This window comes from Populus nigra, chromosome 9 (genome assembly GCF_951802175.1).
Source record: "Populus nigra chromosome 9, ddPopNigr1.1, whole genome shotgun sequence".
Lineage (NCBI taxonomy): Eukaryota > Viridiplantae > Streptophyta > Magnoliopsida > Malpighiales > Salicaceae > Populus > Populus nigra.
The window spans coordinates 5,149,273-5,167,625 of NC_084860.1; the positions used below are offsets into that span (position 1 = coordinate 5,149,273).

The window sequence follows — 18,353 nt, forward strand, 5'->3', positions numbered from 1 at the left end:
CAACCATAAATAATTCCAAACATTTTGTAAACTTTTGAAGTCCATTTAATGAACTTGTTTTTTTGTTTAGAGTCTGAAAATATATAGCAATTAAATTAAATTGGAAATATAAAGTTTGATTTAAACATGGTTATTAGATTTAGTGACTACAAATAATTATAAATTTAAAATTCAACTCGAAAATTGATATGAGTAAAATTTGGATTACAAGTTAAGAGAATCAATAAAAAAATATCTTTTTTTAATTAAAATGATATAATTTTTATAAAAATTTTTTTTAAAAAAATCAACTAATTGATAGTCAGATTTTGGTTGGGTAGATAAGGTCACCAGGTTAACCTTGATTTTAATCAAGTTAAATGGTTTTTTTTTTTTTAATTTAGACATGTTCAAATCCCAATTTAGCCGGGTTGATAACCAGCCTCGTCCATGTTTTAACACAATGAAAACAACAAAATTTATTTTTTAAAATCAATTGAATTCTAACAAAAAATTAAAGAGGCAATTAAACAACCATCTACCATCTTTATCAAACCTTGTCATGGGTTTGTTCACCTGCCACCGCTAGCCTTCTATTGTTGAATTATTCAAACCCAAAAAACATAGCAGCCAGCATTACACCACCCACATATGACGAACAACTTGGTTGTTGTTGAATCCTTGATTGAGGGACAATGGGATTTTACGATATTGTTTATATTTACAAAATTGTCAAATATTTGCTGGTGAACGTTTTTGGATAGGAAAATAAAAAATGCTGGCCATGGGGCCATAGGAATCCACATATCATCCAGTTTTATTCTTGCTTTTTCTTTTTCTTTTTCTTTTTCAGGGCTTTGCTTCTTCTTTACTACAAGTACTATTGTCACCACCACCTTTGTTTTCCCACGAAAACTTGACTGCCCATTTCAATACAGTACTGGCTTCTCAGGTATGCCTTACATGCCAAGATTTTATGTTTCTGTTTTCTCTTTCTGAAACAACTCTTCTTTGGGCTTTGACTTTTAGATTGACCAATGTGATTTGAGAATTCCATTTGTAGACAATGAAAGATGGGGTGAGATGTGGATGTTGTAGTTTATGTTGAATTCATTTGTCTCAATCAGATTTGTTTTGAATCTAGTTGTTGCTTAATGTGATTAAGTATTAAAATTAATGAGTTTTGTTGTTGAATAGAGAGATTGTTTCTGGGATTCTACTTCTTTGTTGGTTGGGAGAGAAGAGGAATTGAATGTTTGTTGCAAGGCGATGAGATGGACTAAGCTGTAATATTTTGGAAATCTGCAGTTAGTTTCCATGATCAATTGGTTGTTTAACTATATGAACTTAAATTTCCTTTTGAGAGGTAGAACATCAGTCAGATGCTAACATTTTCAATACTGCAGTCTTTCATACAATTTTGTTTCCTTAATTGTTTTTTATGGTTTTGTATGTCTCCCAATTCAGTTTCACTCATGACTGTATATTTGGTTGACCAAGAAATGGAAGAAATGGATGTTTTGAATGCTATGTAACTTTTACAAAATGTACAAAATGCTGATGCTGTTTTTATTTTACCGCCAGGTTTATGTTAAGCTGGAAGCAGACATCTGACATCTACAATGGGTTCTGGAGATTGGTTTAAGACAATAATTAGCATAAAGAAAGTGAAGGATGACAGCTCAAAACAAGCAAAGGTATTGAATCATCCAAAGGTAATCTGCTGTTAATAAATTTTGCTCCTTATTTATATTTCATAATGAATCCAGATTCCTTACTCTATTGAGGTTTATTGTAATCTGGCCATTCAATTCTTTAACTGTAAACAACTGCTGATTCAAGATTATTTCAAGGTAGATATGTTCATTGTTGGAATTGTTGTTGTTAGGATGATGGCAAAGAAGTTTTTTCTTTTTTGATCTATTAGATGTTACTACATCTGTTCCTGCAATCTGAACAGGGGTCTTCAACTTCTGCAAAATCAAATGGCTTCAAATGGAAGAACAAGCTTCAAAAAGAATCTGCAAGCTTTGCAAATGGTTCCAATAGGGCCAATCCCAGATTTCCTGACATGCCAGTTGAGGATTTGGCTGCCACTCGGATTCAAACAGCATTCAGGGCTTACAGGGTATGTCCATTGTCTGTACTACATGTGCAACCCATGGATATGCATATAAATGGAGAGAGATGCGTGCAATTGTTCATTAAATCATTTCCTGATGATGCAGGCTAGGAAAACTCTTCGCTGTTTGAAAGGTAAAGTGAGATTACAGATCATCACCCAGAATAATTCTTTCAAAAAGCAAGCTGCAACTACTTTGAACTACCTTCACTCATGGAGCCAAATACAGGCCCAGATTAGAGCCCGTAAACTCTTTATGGTTTCCGAGGGCCGGTTAAGACAGAAGAAATTAGAGAATCAACTAAAACTTGAGGCAAAGCTTCATGATCTGGAGGTAGAAAAAAAAATTAATGCGTATGTTGTCAATCAAACTAAAACTGATTTTCTTTCACATCGATGTAGAGTTGATGGATGTTGTAGTTATGTAGGTCCTTTTGTTTTCCATAAGGGAAGGCTCATGTAGAACTATTATATGGAGTCGCATCTGTGGAACTTTGGGTCCTTTAAGACTTGCCACACTTTGCAGTTTTGAGATTGTTCATATTTCTACAATGTAACAGTCATGTGCGTCCTGTTGAGTGTAAAAAAATAATGATGAAGGTCACTTAATTTCTCTTTTATTAGGAATCGAATGTTCAAACTTTATTTGCTGGCTTTATTGTGTTGATGTCCATAAATTATTCTACGCTCCACTTACCATATGAGGCCATATTTCTCTAAGAGTACTAGTTGAAACGAATGACAGGTTGAATGGAGTGGTGGCTCTGAAACAATGGAGAAAATCGTTGCAAGAATACATCAGAGGGAAGAAGCAGCAGTTAAGCGGGAACGAGCAATGGCATATGCCTTTTCTCATCAGGTATTTCAAATTCTGAAGTGTTAATTTTTCATTGTAGTTTTCTGGAAGGGACAAAAACAAAATGGAAATCACCATAAAAATCCCATGAAATACAGTGGAGGGCCAGCTACGGTCATGACCTTGGGGTGGTTAATTATGAACTTGGGAAAGCTAATTGGGGCTGGAGTTGGAAGGAACGTTGGATTGCTGCTCGACCATGGGAAAGCCGTGTCGCTGCCAAGTCAGTTAGTCCAAAGAAAATGAAGAGCAGGCAGGCTAAAAAGGTTGATGAAACGACAAAGTTGCCAACCAGAAAAACACCAGTTTCATCTAAACCATCATTATTTAATGGGAAAGGAACTCCAACGGCGCAGAGATTATCTTACCCACCAGCTGAAAAAAGGGTTTCACTTGAGGGAAGCATTAAATCTGATGCAGCAAACAATAAACGTGAACAGTTGGTATCTTAATGCGAAGCAAAAGTATAGATCAGAAGGGCTTATTCTATTTTCGGTCATTTTTGTTTCAGATAAGAAAACTCGTTACTAATGTTTTATAAGGGGAGTGATGTGATAGTGAGATGCTTTTCCATATAGCACAGAAACTGTAGATCAGGCCTGCATTTGTGAATGACAATTGTCATTCTTCTTCATGTTTTTTGTTCTCCTTGATGTGTTTTTACTTTCTCTATTTTGAAAGTTCATACGTATTTGTGGTGTAAATAGACAGAATTTTCTTGGTGGTGAATCCGTGATGTATTTTTAGAAATCTTATCATTCTTCAGTTGCTCTGTAAAGTTCCTCACCGTTAGTTATTGTCACTTTTTGAGAATCCTTGTGCTGCGAGAAACCTTTGCATCTTTCATTGCAGTTCATTTTCTCTACATTACTGGTGCAATTCATTCTTATAAGTTGGATGGTTGTGGATGTCTCTAGTTCTGTCATGAATGGAAGTTGTCAATAAGCTCATCTGTTTGGTTTGAAAAGTTGGCTTGAGGTTCTGCAAATTACATTCTTTCTCAAGTGCCAAGATTCTTTGTCGGCAGTTTTATTTCCATTTAAAAGGATGAAGAATCCTTCAACTTGATAACAACATCAGAAGCACATTGCTTGGACTGGTGCCTTGGTAAACAAGTCCAGCTAGTATTATGGCGTGCATAGCAATGGTGTGTTTTGATTTTCAACAGTAGAGGATAGGCTGATGTGGGGCAATAATTCTTTCTTTATGGAGCTGGATCGGTAACAAGAAAGAGGAAATTCACTCGGTTTTGTTGGTTCATGAGATTTATGATCGCACCCTTTTGCTGGCTTCATGAAAAAATTAGGCCAACTTCCTTACCGGCCTCAGTTTCTTGCTTTATAGCTTTCACCAATTCAAGGAAGCCAGCTACTGCACTATTTAATTACTTTGCTAACAGGCAGCTCAGCTGTCAGCAACAACAGGCAACTTGCCTTTTGGTAAGTGCATGTTCATAATTGATTATGAACCCTTTTTTTTTTTTTTTTTTTTTGTTAATGTTGTTAATCCTTAATTCCTTTGCTCCATTAAGTTCCCAATTGCTTCGTTATTAGTACCAGTAACTTAAGGATACGTGAAATATGCCATAGCTCATGTCAGCAAATCCAAAAAGTCATCAATCAATTATGTTTAACTTTTTTATCTAGAATAACTATTAATACGGGAAATTAAATGAAAATAATTACTTTTCTAAAGAACCAATTTAATGTAATTTTTTTATAAAGATATTGGTTTTAAATAAATTTGTCAATTAACTTTTTTTTATGTAAGTTTCAAACCTAAAATATAATTAATCCAACTTGATGTATATTGAAATATTGTCTTCTCATGAAAAGATAAATTAAAATTGATTCATTTAAAAAAGCAAGAAATTAACACTATAAATAAGAGATATATTTTTATTTTTTGTTTCTCATTTATATAATAATAATAAGGTGATCATTATGATTAATTTAAAGAATTATTTAAAAAAATAATATCTATGTTTATATAATTCAAGAGGTCAATGATTGTGAATGATCTCGATTTTGCATATGTAGTATTTTTATGGGATGAAGAATAATCTCGACACTAGTACGCTAATTATCACTTTATTGATCTCAGGATAAAAAAAATTGCTGCCATTGTGTTGTTTTTCTATTTTGGGAAACTAACGTAGGGTGTGTGAGAAAGGCATTAAATCCACACTAAAATTACTAATATAATTCTTTAATAAAATAATTCAATATCTTCTACACAAGGATATTTTTATATTTTTAAATTTTACAGAACAATTAAATTACTCTGTACTTTTATAATTTGAATATTTTAGTCTTGATTTCAAGAACTTAGTTGTAATTTCATCATGATTTGTTTGTTAATATCATTTAGACCTAAGGGTATTTTTGGTTTTTGCACAAAAAAACTGCTAGCACCTGCCATGCACGCATCAGCCACTATGACGTCTTTTGGCAGCGCATACAGCAAGCTCAGACAGTTATAACCGTGATCCCGCCACATCATTTGATTCATCTCACATGTTTTTCTTTTTTATTGATGGTGTGTGTATAGTGGTTTGGCCTAAAATTACTTTTCTTTTCCTTTTTTTTTTTCTCAGATTGCACATTGTTCATGCTTCATACCAACCCTTCAATTTATTTTTTCTTTTGATTTAGTTTCTTTTCTTTTATTTGCAATTGTTTTATTTACATTAAATGTTTCTAATTGAATTTTATTTTTGATTTCATTCCTGATCATTTGATTTTTTTTTTAATTTTTGTTTCAAATTTAGTCCATATTCTTTTTATTTCTATTCGTTTTGAATCGTTTTCTTTATTGATTTGTTGTTTTTTCAATTCCACCCCTGGGCATTTATTTTCATTTAATTTTTATGTTAAATTTGGTCCTAATTCTTTTAATTGTTATTTTTTTAATCATTTTCTTAATAGATTTGTTTTGTACAATTCCATCCTCTAACATTTAATTTTTATGTTGAATTTAGTCCTGATTCTTTTAACTATTATTTTTTTTGCATTGTTTTTTTTTATTGATTGTTTTTATCAATTTCATCCATCAATGTTTGTTTGATAAAAAATCTTGCTTTTTTTTTTTTTCAGTTTCCCTTTAATGGTGTCACCTCAATCTCATGATCTAGATAATAGATCTAAAGAGTTAGCCCAAGTCGACTTCTATTTTTTAAAAGTATGTTTTTAATATATTTTTTTTTGCTAGTGTTTTTTTCGCATTCCTTTTTATAAGGACATCTCAATTTCATGTTGTAGGTCATGTGTTTGATTTGTTGACCCGAGTTGGCTGTCGGGTTTGCTCGAGGCTTTTTTTTGTTATCTTTCTTTTTTGCTTTAATAATTTTTAAAAATTTTTATTTTTAAATTGACTTATAATAAACTTTATGAAAGAACTTGGATCCAAGGTTTTATAAGTGGCGAGCTTTTTAAGATTTGATTATGTTTAGGATGTTTATTTGGGTTTGCTTGGTTTTTACAGAAGTTTTCAATTTCAGTCGCTATGATTCTTTTTAATCTTTAAATTTTGATTCTTATTCTTTTAATTGATATTATTTTATTTGGGATTTTTTTTTCATTAAATTGCATCCTCCTTAGGTTTTTTCTATCAAATTTTATATTCATTTTTTTTGTTTTAATAGGTTTTTTTAACAATACTTTTCTACCGATTTCATCCTTTGAAATTAAATTAGTTGAGAATTATACTTCTTTATTAAATATGGGTAAAAATTTCACAAGATGCGACTTTTAGAGATTAGACTAGGTTTAAGAAATTTGCCCTATTTTTTTTTCTCTGTTTCTAAATTGATGTTGTCTTATTTTTTATCTTATTTTTTTAATTTTTCTTTGTTATATGTTTTGTTTAATTCTTTTTTTTAACCTTTGTTTTCTCTTTTTTTTTCTGGTTTGATTATATTAGGTTAGCCCTCAACAATTTATTTTTCTATTTTACCTCAACATTTTTTAATCTATAAATAATATATCATATTACAAATGATTTTCAATTTCATCCTATGATTTTTTAATCTTTCAAGTTTGGTTCTAATTCTTTTAATTGTAATTTTTTTGTTTGCGATAATTGTTTTTTGGATTTCATCTTCATTGGGTTTTTTCATGTCTGATTTTAACCCTATTTTTTGTTGTTGTTTTTTCAAGTTTTTTTATTAATAGTTTGTATAACGATTCCATCATTCAAAATTAAATTGGATAACATTTAAGTTTCTTGATTGAATTCGGGTCCATGATTTAACAAGTTGTAATTTTTTAGATTGGATTAGATTTAGGAGGTTGGTCTAGGTGTGCTTGGTTTTTTTTCTTTGTTTTTAAACTAATGTTTTCAATTTTTTTTGAAGTTTGACTATCTTTAACATTAGATTGTTTGATCATCCGAATATAGGGGCTGGAATTGACCAAATCAAGAGCCAAATTGAAGAAATTAAAAGTTTATTAATCGATTGAGAGTCAAAATGCACAAATGCAAAACCAAGAAACAAAGTGAAAAAGGTGATCATCTTTAGGGTTGACATTTGAAATTAACAGGGATGCAATTAAATTGATTCTTAAAATCAAAATCTCAATTAAAGACTTAATTGAATAAATAAAAAATTAAAGATTGATTTGGAAATAGAACTTTTTTTGGCACCATTTCATTTAAATGAAACGATATATTTTGTACAAAATGACGCCATTTCATTCACTGTTATAAATAAAAAGACAGAAGAAAATGTTTTCGTTTTGATTGCAGTGTTTGTCATCTTCTTTCCTTGGATGTGCTGCAGGTAAAGGAATAAGGTTTTTCTTCCTTGTTTTTGTAGTGTCTCTCTTTCTCTTTCCCAATTGCCCTAAAAACCCTTGACACAATCCACATTCTTTCATATCCTACCACCATGATGAAAAGAGCAGAGGGGACAAGCCTTGCAAGCAATCTTGGGGTGGTTACCTAGCCACCTACCCCTTCATCATAACTGGACATGAGTAAGGTAGCTCTCTCTCTCCTTGCCATTTATAAATACCCCCTCACCAGGAGGTGATGGGTGACAACAAAAACAAAAAGGAACAAAGAAAAAGATAGAAAGAGAAGAACAAAACAGAAGAGAAAAGAAAAGAAAAAAAGAAAAAACAAGGGAAAATAGAGAAAGAAAGAAAGAAAAAATAGGGGAAAACAAAGAGAAATAAAGTTAAAAGAGGAAGACAAACTCTCTAGTCTCCCACCATTTTTTTCTTTACTAGCTTTGCTGCAACACCTATGAGCAACCATCATTCTGCTTCATTGCCGCCACAAAGCCACTGTGAGCTGCTGTCAACGTCAGCAACCATCTTTGAAGCCATTGTCATGTCAACTTCCTTCTTCTTCCCGCTTTTTTTCTTCTTAAGCTCACTACCTCCAATGTTCTTGCAAGTGAACAGTGGAGAACCCACTGTTTCTGGGTTGGACCAGTTCCGTCCTAGACAAAAACATCTGGGAAGGGTTCGACCCAGTCCTCTTTGAATAGAGTCTGTTGGGTCGGCATCGACTCAACCCCTGTTTTGGGTCGATAGTGGCCCAACTCATTTGAGTCATCCTCGACCCAATCAGGTTGGGCTCAGCCCATATGATTTTGACTATCTTTAACATTAGATTGTTTGATCATTCGAATAAGTTCGAATATGGTTTTTTTTTTTATTAATTTCTTTTTTATTGATTTATTTACTATTATTAGTTTTTTTCTTATAAATATTTAAATTATTAATTTAACCAATGAATAAGGCTTGAATTGTTTTTAACCTATCACTGTTTTTACATTAAAAAAAATTATTTGCCCCGCAATAGCACTGTGCTCGTGCAGCAACTAACATTGTGAACAACATTGTGAGCAATGCAGGATAAAATTTTAATTTGGTCTTTAGAGATTTCGTTTATATATATATATATATCTCTTGAAGTTTATGTTTTAATCATCAAACTCTATTTTCATCTTATTTTTATAATGATTTTTGAGAGGTAAGAAAAAAAATCAATTAAAAAAAATAACAAGAATGAAAAAAAATAACCAAGCACCAAAACATATTAATTTTAACGTAAATAAATTTATTTTGGAAAAAAAAGTTTAATAGTTGTTGTTTTCCCTTTAATCATATTAAGAAAAATAAATTATGTTCTATTAAATATTTTTTTTGTTTGGTTTGATTTTTAATTTTTAGAATAATTTAATTGTGTTTCTAGAAAATGTTTTTTGGGTATAATTAGATTAAAATAAGCTGTAAAATAGGTTTTAAAGTTCTTAAAACTTAGACCTTATTTTTCTAATAATCTACATTGATTAAAAAATTAACCAGAAACATATATATAAAATGTTGGTGATATCCACTAATTAAAAAAACTATAAACCTAAGATTTTTCTTTTTAATTTTAGGCTAGGAACATGGGCCTTTCTTTTCAGCCCAAGTGGGCTAGCTGTTTTTAGATGGCACATCAATTTTTTTTTTCATCATTTTTATTAAGTTTTATAATTAAATTCTCTCTAATTAAAATAATATTTAAGAAATATAGATTATATAATTTTTTTTAAAATAATCTTAGAGATTTTTATTTTTATTTTATAATTATAAAAAAAATCAAAATATTATTTTTTTCTTATATAATTATATAAGAATAATCAAGACATTATTCTATGTTTATTGGTTTAGAATTTCTTTATCTATTATGATAAGTTTTTTAAAAATATCAAATTTCTGATAAAAAAAGAATTGTTATTCAAAATAAATAAAAAATAACAAAATTTGTTTTTTCTAAAGGAGCAATTTTTCTCTTAAATTTATATTATATGAATTCTTTAAATTGCTTTAAATTTGTATTTAGAAAAACCGTGATGTTGATAAAAAATCATGTTTTTGGTCAATAATAAAATGCATAATTAAGAGGATACGATTTTAACTAAATAAATATATTTTTTATTTTATAATTTCAATAATGAAAACTCTTTCAAGTAATTATTTCAATAATTCTAAAATTAAATAATAATATGTATTGAGAATGCTGGGTTAAAAAAAGGGAGTCAAGTTTTAAACAAATGATAGAGTATGTACAAATTTTATTCCTTTTGGAAAAATAAAATTATTATTTGAATGCATCAAATTTATTCCATTAAATACACCAAAATAATAACTCTTACAACTAAATTGAAAAAAAATAAAAGAAAAAATAAAATGTACTAATTCTCAAAATCTTGTTTCTAGCTCGTACAAAATCAAAATACTTTTGTAAAATGGCTTCAATATTTGTTCCATATCAAAATTGTTTGTTTTGCATTTTGATTTAAAAAAAAAGAAATGAAAATAATCCTTATAAACATTTCTTCTTCTTTTTTGGGTAAAAAGTAGATCCCTTACCATAGCAGTTAAAAAATTTGAAAAATATAATTTTTTGTTTTTGTTTAATTTTTTTTATATTTTTTAATACATGCTAATATTAAAAATAAATTTTAAAAAAGAGTATTTTTTAATATATTTAAATTAATATTTTAAAAAACAATAATCACTGTAATAACAAACATTATATAAATTAAACTAAAAAAAACAAAACTACTTCGTTTAATGCATAGTTAGCAATAATCACAACCAAAGCAAAGCTAATTTTCCTTGCAAGTAATATATTTTATGCCAAAAATCATTACCCCATGATTTCTTTGTTAAGCTATCTTCTCCACTGCATAAAGCACCAACCTTCACAGTCATGGACTCTTATGGATCACAAAGGCTTGTGGCTTTAGCCCAGCAGCTTCGCTTCTACAAGCCACCCTCTCCATCACCAGATGAAATTGAAGAGGAAAACATAGAGGAAAGCGCAGGTAAAGTTGTTTCCCAAGTGGGTTTTCAAGAATCTGCAACCTCAATTTTTAGAGACCCTGGAAGGTTTAGGCCCAAAAGAGCTGCTGTTTTGGTCTGCATCTTTGAAGGTGATGCTGGTGAATTTCGTGTTATTTTGACTAAGAGATCCTCCAGATTGTCTACTCATTCGGGTTTGTGGATTTTCTTTCTTATGAGAATTGGGAGTTTTTGAATGCTGTTTGCTTGCTGATTTTTTTTTTTATTTTTCTTTAGCTCTGGGGATTTGTTGTCAATTCAGTTGAATGGTTATCGTGGCTGGTTGACTTTTGGATGCTCTTTTTTTGGTGGGATGCTTGTGCCAGGATTTTCATTACTTTTTTAATTCATGATAAGAAATAGAGTTCAAGGGCAATTCACTTAGATAATTTTTCAATCTTGTAGTTTTTGCATAATGTAGTTAATAGTAACTGCTCTTAAATGACACTTCTCAACTTCAGTGGTTAGACTGGATAGAGATAGGAGTAAGCAACTTGAGTGGTTAGACTGGATAGAGATAGGAGTAAGACCGTGGAAGATAAAATGTACTGAATCTGATTGCTCTCTTTTGAGCTTTTCTCCCAAGTTCAAATTGTTTGAACTCATCTCGGCTGAGTTATTATATACTTAAACAAATGCTAAAACCCAGAAAGGTTTAAAATTTGAATCATTTTGTCTCTTTCACGCAACGTTGAAGGAATCAAATAGAGCAAAAGTTGTTGAACTCAATTGAACAACATCTCGATTATTTGATAAAACTTAGAGATAAAATTTCAAAAGCTTAATGATTCACTAGAGAGGTTAAGGTAGTGGGACAATACGGGTCTTGTATTATGCAAAGCTAGTGGTTATCATTTGCTAATAAAGACTTGAGATTGAAAATTGCTTTTCTTTTCTCATATTTGTGACTGAGTAGTGAAAATGTAATAGCGGCACTGATGAGAGGTATGGTTGCAGGTGAAGTTTCATTACCCGGGGGGAAAGTAGATGAGAGAGATAAGGATGATTTTGAAACAGCAACAAGAGAGGCGAAGGAGGAAATTGGGTTGGATCCCTCACTAGTGGATGTTGTTACCGTTCTTGAACCATTTCTGTCTAAGGTATGAAAAGGGTACTTGTTCTATGTTCTCGACATTTATGGTGGACTTTCCTTCTTTCTATGGATTATGATTTCTGCTGATTTCCATATTATTTCATTTGACCGATTAACCTGTATGATTGTCTCAAAATTTGCTCGGAATGGTGGAGTTATTCTTGTAATACTGGTTGGCAATTTGTGGTTTAGACCACCTCTGACCTTGTGGAATGAAATGTGGACAAACACAAGATTACCAGCAGGAATTAGAGTCCAAAACCTTGATGAATCTTGTGATTAGCCCCTGTCATTGAGGGGTAAATAGTGAAATTTCTTCTCTTTACTCTTATTAGGTGTTTGGAGGGGGAGAAGGCTGGTTTGTATCAATAAGGATGTGAGTGGCAGAAATTTGATGGGCTCATAAAGATTTTCCAGGCAGGATTTATTTCCACTTTTACTTCTTTTCTTTTTTGATAAATGAAACCTTCATTGATCAAGAAACAACTTGGTACACATGATATGATCCTAATTACAACAATGATTGTACAAAGGGACAACTAAACAAGAAGCAAAAACAATTAACTGACAAATATCTGAAAATCTTGTGCTTGCAGCAACCTCTCTCAGCAGCTTAGACCTGGACAACCTGTTTTTCACAACTTGAATAATGATTTACCACATGATGTTTTGACGATTCCTAGAAAATGTCACCCACCACTATTCTTCTTATAAAAGTTTTGACGATTCCTAGAAAATGTCACCCACCACTATTCTTCTTATAAGTGGTCTTGATAATACCTCATCTCCCCGTGTTAGTATGTCATGGTGGTTGGCCTCGTATATCTGAAATGAATTATTTTATACCTGTCAAAGAATAGGTAGTCAACGGATGTTTCAATTAATAAGTCATATCTGGAAGTTATGAAGATGATGCTAGAATGCTTCCTAAACTAGACTGGCAAACATGGATGCACATAATGGAATTTTAATTTTTTCATAATCCAGACTGTCATTCATCATTTATGTATCATGAAAGTCTTTTGAAAGTTTAGTGGCTCTTTTCTATTGTACTTCTTGCTTTCTTCTTTGACCATATCAAGTTTTTTTCTAAAGTCAGGGTAAGTGAGGTGAACCTCCTAACCGTGAGATTTGAGAAGAGTGCAAGATGATTCATCTGTTAGCTATCTAGCTATTTTCAGTTATGCAACCGTGATAATCAACATGAAATGGTGATGTAGTCATCTTTTGTTTTAAAATCAATATCAATGTCATACTCTGTTGATAGCTATTATATGTGCATGATATACAGATTGCTTGGGTGCATGATATACAGATTGCTTGGGTCTGTATGGGTGGTGTATAGCATTTGAGTTGTCTGATAAATGTGTCTATTAGACATCAAAGAAAATTAAGCTGCTGTTGTCTTTATTTTTCTGTTTTAGCTGATTGCTTTTCTTGCAGCACCTCCTCAGAGTAATTCCTGTTATAGGCATCCTCTCCAATAAGAAGGCATTCAAGCCCACTCCAAATCCTGCTGAAGTGGAAGCAATATTTGATGCTCCCTTGGAAATGTTCATCAAGGTTCACCTTTTTCACTTTAATTAGTTGACTTAATCATTAGGTTTCTTTTAAAAGAATATGAAATCAAATGTTTTGTTCAGGATGAAAATCGACGAGTAGAGGAGAGTGAATGGATGGGAGAAAAGTATCTGATTCATTTCTTTGACTACGAAACACAGAATAAAAAGTATTTGATATGGGGTTTAACTGCTGGGGTTTTGATTAAAGCTGCTTCGGTGGTCTTCCAACGGCCACCAGCATTTATGGAGCAGAATCCAAGGTTCAAGTTTCCTAAAGGTGCAAACAAGGATATGGTGATGCGTTGAATTATTCAGGAAAAATGTTGTTGGGTTGTACTCAGATTCTTGGAATAATCTTCTTTCTGTGATAAAACCCCTCACAACCCACGCCTGTTGAAAAATATTGTTAGTTTTATCAAATTTATGTGCTAAAATAGCTTTGTGGGTAGATAAGCAGAATGTGTCATGTCTTTTAGGCAATTGTAAATTGGGGAGACTGATTATTCTGGAGGGAAGGAGGTCACTAGATCAAATTGCCACAAATTCTTTATGGATTAAATTGCAGTTGTCTCCTTCCACCTCAGTTCCGTTGGATGACTTCAAGTTTTTCAGTAGCTTAGTCCTTGCTTGAACTCATCCCATTTCCCAGCACTAAAGCTGTTAACAAATAGCATTGCATATCTTCAGTTTCTTCTGCGTTTGAAAATGAAGTGCACCTAATGCCTGCTTATCTTGACTTGGCCCTTTAACGGCAGCGTTGAAGAAGCTTGTTGTGTATTTGCAGGAATCTTAAACTGCTTGCCTCTCTACAAATAAGACCTTTGTTTTTCATAGATGCTACTTTTGGTAACATGTTCCTTGTCCAATTGTTGTGAATTTCTGCAAATTGTACAAATAAACTATTGTTTCTAATAGTTTGGGAAAATTATTTGTTGTTGCTCGCTTGTTTTTGCTACTGAGAACATGGAAAGCATTCCAAAATGTGGAATCTCGATAAAGATTTAAAGTTTATATTAAAGTATCCTGCCGATTGCAGATTCTTAAGATCGTATATAATATAGTGGCTTTATGCTCTTCAGAGTATTTTCTCTTAATACAGGCTTAGTGTGTTTACCTATGATCTAGTTCCTTGATTGGTGGTAATTTTAAATGAAAGTGCAAGCAAAGATTTGAGCTTTGAATCCTGTTTCTCTCCCCATAGCATCCTTTCAAGACTTAGAAAAGAAAAGCCTGTGATGTTTGATACAAAAGGATAAAGAAATGAAAAGGAATAGCATATTTACTTTTATTTTCTTCTCCATTCTCTGGAAGAAATGTTAAATATGAATATGAATTATATGGTATTAGAACCAACCAAGCTGCCCTTTGAGTTGTAAGAAAGAAAAAGCCGGTCTTTTCGTACATGTACATATGCCAAATGAGCACTTTGTCCTTGTCTTGTAAATTGTTTCATGCTTATCCATATATGAACTACTTTTGTTTTCTCTAGAAAAAAGACTGAGTGGAGAATTTATCAAAATCTATAAAAAAAATTAATTAGTTTTAATCATTTGTTAGTTTTTATGTTTTGTAACTGTTTGGTTTATTAAAATAAAGATAAAGATATTGTAATAAAAATATTTTATAAAAAAAATTATAAACTATGAATAATTATGATGATTTTTATTGTATCAAAGTATTGTTAAAAAAATATTCTTAGTCAATATTTTATTAAGATTGGATGTTAATTAGAACTGTTAAGATCGATAAATATTATTTTTTTTATATAAAAAAAGATGTTCTTATAAGATAAGGTATAAGAGATATTTAGAACTAATTTGAAAGTGCATGTTATACGGTATTTATAATAAATTGACTCATATAAGAATTTCATATAGAGAGATTACTTACCTCTATAGAAAGACTAACGTGACAATTGTGTAAGTGATTATTAGATTTAAGATCACTAATTTATTTTATATGGGAAATGTTATGTTTTGATTTTGACTATACTTTGCATTAATCAAGGATAGCAAATGAGTAGATATTAGATATAACATGAATTATATGAAGATATTTGAATGATCAAAATATGATTCATCATCTAGATAAATTAGAAAAAATATTTTATATGTTTTCGAATAATGTTGATTGAAAAATCCTTTTTCAAGATTTAATGAGATTTGAAAAAGTCTTCAATTCTTGTTTTAAAAAATCAATAATTATAGTGTTAAGAACACTATCATGAGATACTGTATGTAATATTATTAGGGAATAATATGATATGTTGTTATTAATAAGGTTATCAATTTATTTTTTCTATAAATGCCTTATATTTTTATAATAATGATGAAAGATTAAATACACAATGTGCACATCAGAAATAACTATATAGAGAGATAGCTAAAGTAGATAGAGTTAACAATCAAGGTATAACAATCTTTTTATTCTAAAAGAGTTTCTAGGAGATTTTTGATTCAGTGGTTTGTGTATATTATAATTAGACAGCTTGTGGTTTAAAATAATCTAAACTTGAAGAATTCATCTAACCTTAGAAAGAAGAACTGTATTTCAAGCAATATTTGTGCCACCTTAAATGGTTTAACAGGCTTCTAGGGTCTCTACAAAAATTAAAATTATTATTTTTTACGCGTTTAAATGTTTAGGAAAACCTAATAGTGGTAGTGAAGCCATCATTAAACAATTATGGTTGTTGATTGTATATTTTAATTCTTATTAGCATTAATCATGAATTAAATTTATTTGCAAAATAAGTTTTCCTAAATTATTTTTCTCTCATATTCTTCAAAAAAACATATTCCTAGTTACTGAATTGACCTATATAAGGATTCTATATAGAAAGTTTATCCATGTCTATGGAAAAAATCACTTGACAATTGTATAAGTTATCATTAGACTTGATATCACTAAATTATCTTATATAAAAAATGTTATGTTTTAATCCTAACTACACATTATCTTAATCAAGTATAACAAATGATCAACTATCGGGTATAACATAAATTATATAAAGGTGTTTGAGTGATCATGAAATGACTCATCATCCTAAGTAAATTAGAAAAAATATTTCATGTGTTCTCAAATAATATTGATTGTGAAATCCTTGTACAAGATAAAATGAGATTTGAAAAGGGTTTTAAATCTTATTCAAATAATCAATGATTATAGTGTTGAGAAAAAATATAGTTTGATAGAGCAAACACACTACATACTTAAATATCTAAATCAAAATATTCTTAATGAAGTAATAATAATTATACCAATAAACTAGTAAGTGAAATGTTAAGTCAAATCACATATAAATTTTCTAATATTTAGAGGATCATGACATGTTGTTAGATGATACATTTAATCTTCAAATATAAATCAATTAATTTATTGAATTGATAATAAGTTAAATTATTTAGTTTATTTAATCATGTTATGATTATGATTATGATTATGATTATTATTTATATTTGGGTCAACGTATTAAGAACCTAATAAATCATACACATTAAGAATCATTTGTAAGAAAATAAAATAGGATAATTAATCATGTGAGACTTGATTGTAATTTTTTTATATAAATTAAAGACTATTATGTGATTTATATAGGAGATTGTAATTCTAGACCTTGAAAAATCAAGTGAGTATTTGATGACATAAAATTTTAAAACTTTCATATATATATAGGGAAGAAATGATATTTTGCCATTAATATGGTTATTAGGTCATCCCTATAAATAGAATGTTATTTGTCATATTTTTATGACGATGATGAAAGATTAAATACACTTTACATGTCATATACACCAATATAGATAGGCATAATAGAGGAAAAAAAAACAATCAAAACTCAAGACATAACAATTCATCTCTCCTAAAATAATTTTAAAAAAATTTCAATTTAATGGTTTATAGTTTATGACAATCCAGCTTTGAAGAGTTCATCTAACTCTAAAAAGAACTATTCTTCATGTAATCTTCACACAAAACCTAAATGGCTTTTGATTATCTAAAAATATTCTTAAAATTCTAAAGAAAAAAAATAAAAAAATATAGAACTCTAAAAAACTTGAAAATCATTATTTCTACTGCCTGTGTTTCAGGAATTAACATTGTGGCCTAAGCCTAATGATTCCTAGAAAGTCCCCACCATTGTCAACTCATTCATGCACCTCCGACTTACCATCTTCAAATATGTAGCATTAGCAATGTTTGATTTTTCAAATTGAAAATCTGCTAATTAATTCTCAAAATTATTGCTATAAATGAAAGAGGTTTATTAACTTTTAAGTTTTAACAAAAAGTAAGCTGACAAGATACTCATAACATCATCACATATAGCATATATAATTAATGGAGATAACATAGGCCAAAACTAGAATATGAATTCTAACAACACGAGTGAAAGTTCCCAGAAACTATTATCACCAGCTCATTAGATTCTTTTCTATAAAACTCTTGACTCTTTAAACAGCCCAACGAGAAGACAAAATGGGATCCCGCAAAGTGCAAAACCAAAAACAGCTGCAGTTCTTATATGTGTTTTTTTAAAGAAATGATAGAGAGCAAAGACGGCTTGAGCTTCCTTTGAACTGTTTGTTATTGCAACTTTTAACGATTTACCAAGTTGATTTTTACTCTCTTGTTAATAGCTACAATTTGTTATAAAACATTGTAAGGTTACTGAGGTACTAAATTTGTTTGCTTCATCTATAATACAATTTGATAGTGGATTTCTTTTCTTTTCTTTTCTTTTAAAGATAGTGTGTGTGTGTGTTTTGATAACCCGAGATGTCTGGGCTAACTTACACGCATCACGACTAATCTCCGGGTCCACTGAATACCCTACAAACCTAGTGGACAGGTAAGACACCGCGGGGGTAATAGACATACACAAAGAAGATCGAAC

The 18,353-nt window shown here is 30.5% G+C and overlaps 2 protein-coding genes across 5 annotated transcripts; both read left to right on the forward strand.

Moving 5' to 3' along the window:
* The first annotated feature begins 609 nt into the window (after positions 1 to 609).
* On the forward strand, positions 610 to 3,770 carry LOC133702938 (protein IQ-DOMAIN 9-like). 4 transcript variants are annotated; one of them, XM_062127277.1, is made up of 6 exons: positions 610 to 931; positions 1,564 to 1,676; positions 1,940 to 2,107; positions 2,208 to 2,435; positions 2,847 to 2,960; positions 3,056 to 3,770. In XM_062127277.1, exons 2-6 carry the CDS (start codon positions 1,602 to 1,604, stop codon positions 3,407 to 3,409), a joined length of 939 nt encoding a protein of 312 aa, XP_061983261.1. In that variant the 5' UTR covers positions 610 to 931; positions 1,564 to 1,601; the 3' UTR covers positions 3,410 to 3,770. The 4 variants fall into 4 exon arrangements, with proteins under 4 accessions (XP_061983261.1, XP_061983257.1, XP_061983258.1 ...); XM_062127273.1 differs by having other exon boundaries at positions 615 to 931; positions 1,564 to 1,694; XM_062127274.1 differs by lacking the exon at positions 610 to 931 and adding an exon at positions 938 to 1,057 and having other exon boundaries at positions 1,564 to 1,694.
* A 6,752-nt stretch (positions 3,771 to 10,522) lies between these two features.
* LOC133703702 (nudix hydrolase 15, mitochondrial-like) lies at positions 10,523 to 14,015 on the forward strand. The gene is made up of 4 exons (XM_062128308.1): positions 10,523 to 10,956; positions 11,759 to 11,901; positions 13,338 to 13,457; positions 13,538 to 14,015. The coding sequence occupies exons 1-4, from the start codon at positions 10,671 to 10,673 to the stop codon at positions 13,760 to 13,762; spliced, it is 774 nt and encodes a 257-aa protein (XP_061984292.1). The 5' UTR covers positions 10,523 to 10,670; the 3' UTR covers positions 13,763 to 14,015.
* Positions 14,016 to 18,353: the final 4,338 nt, after the last annotated feature.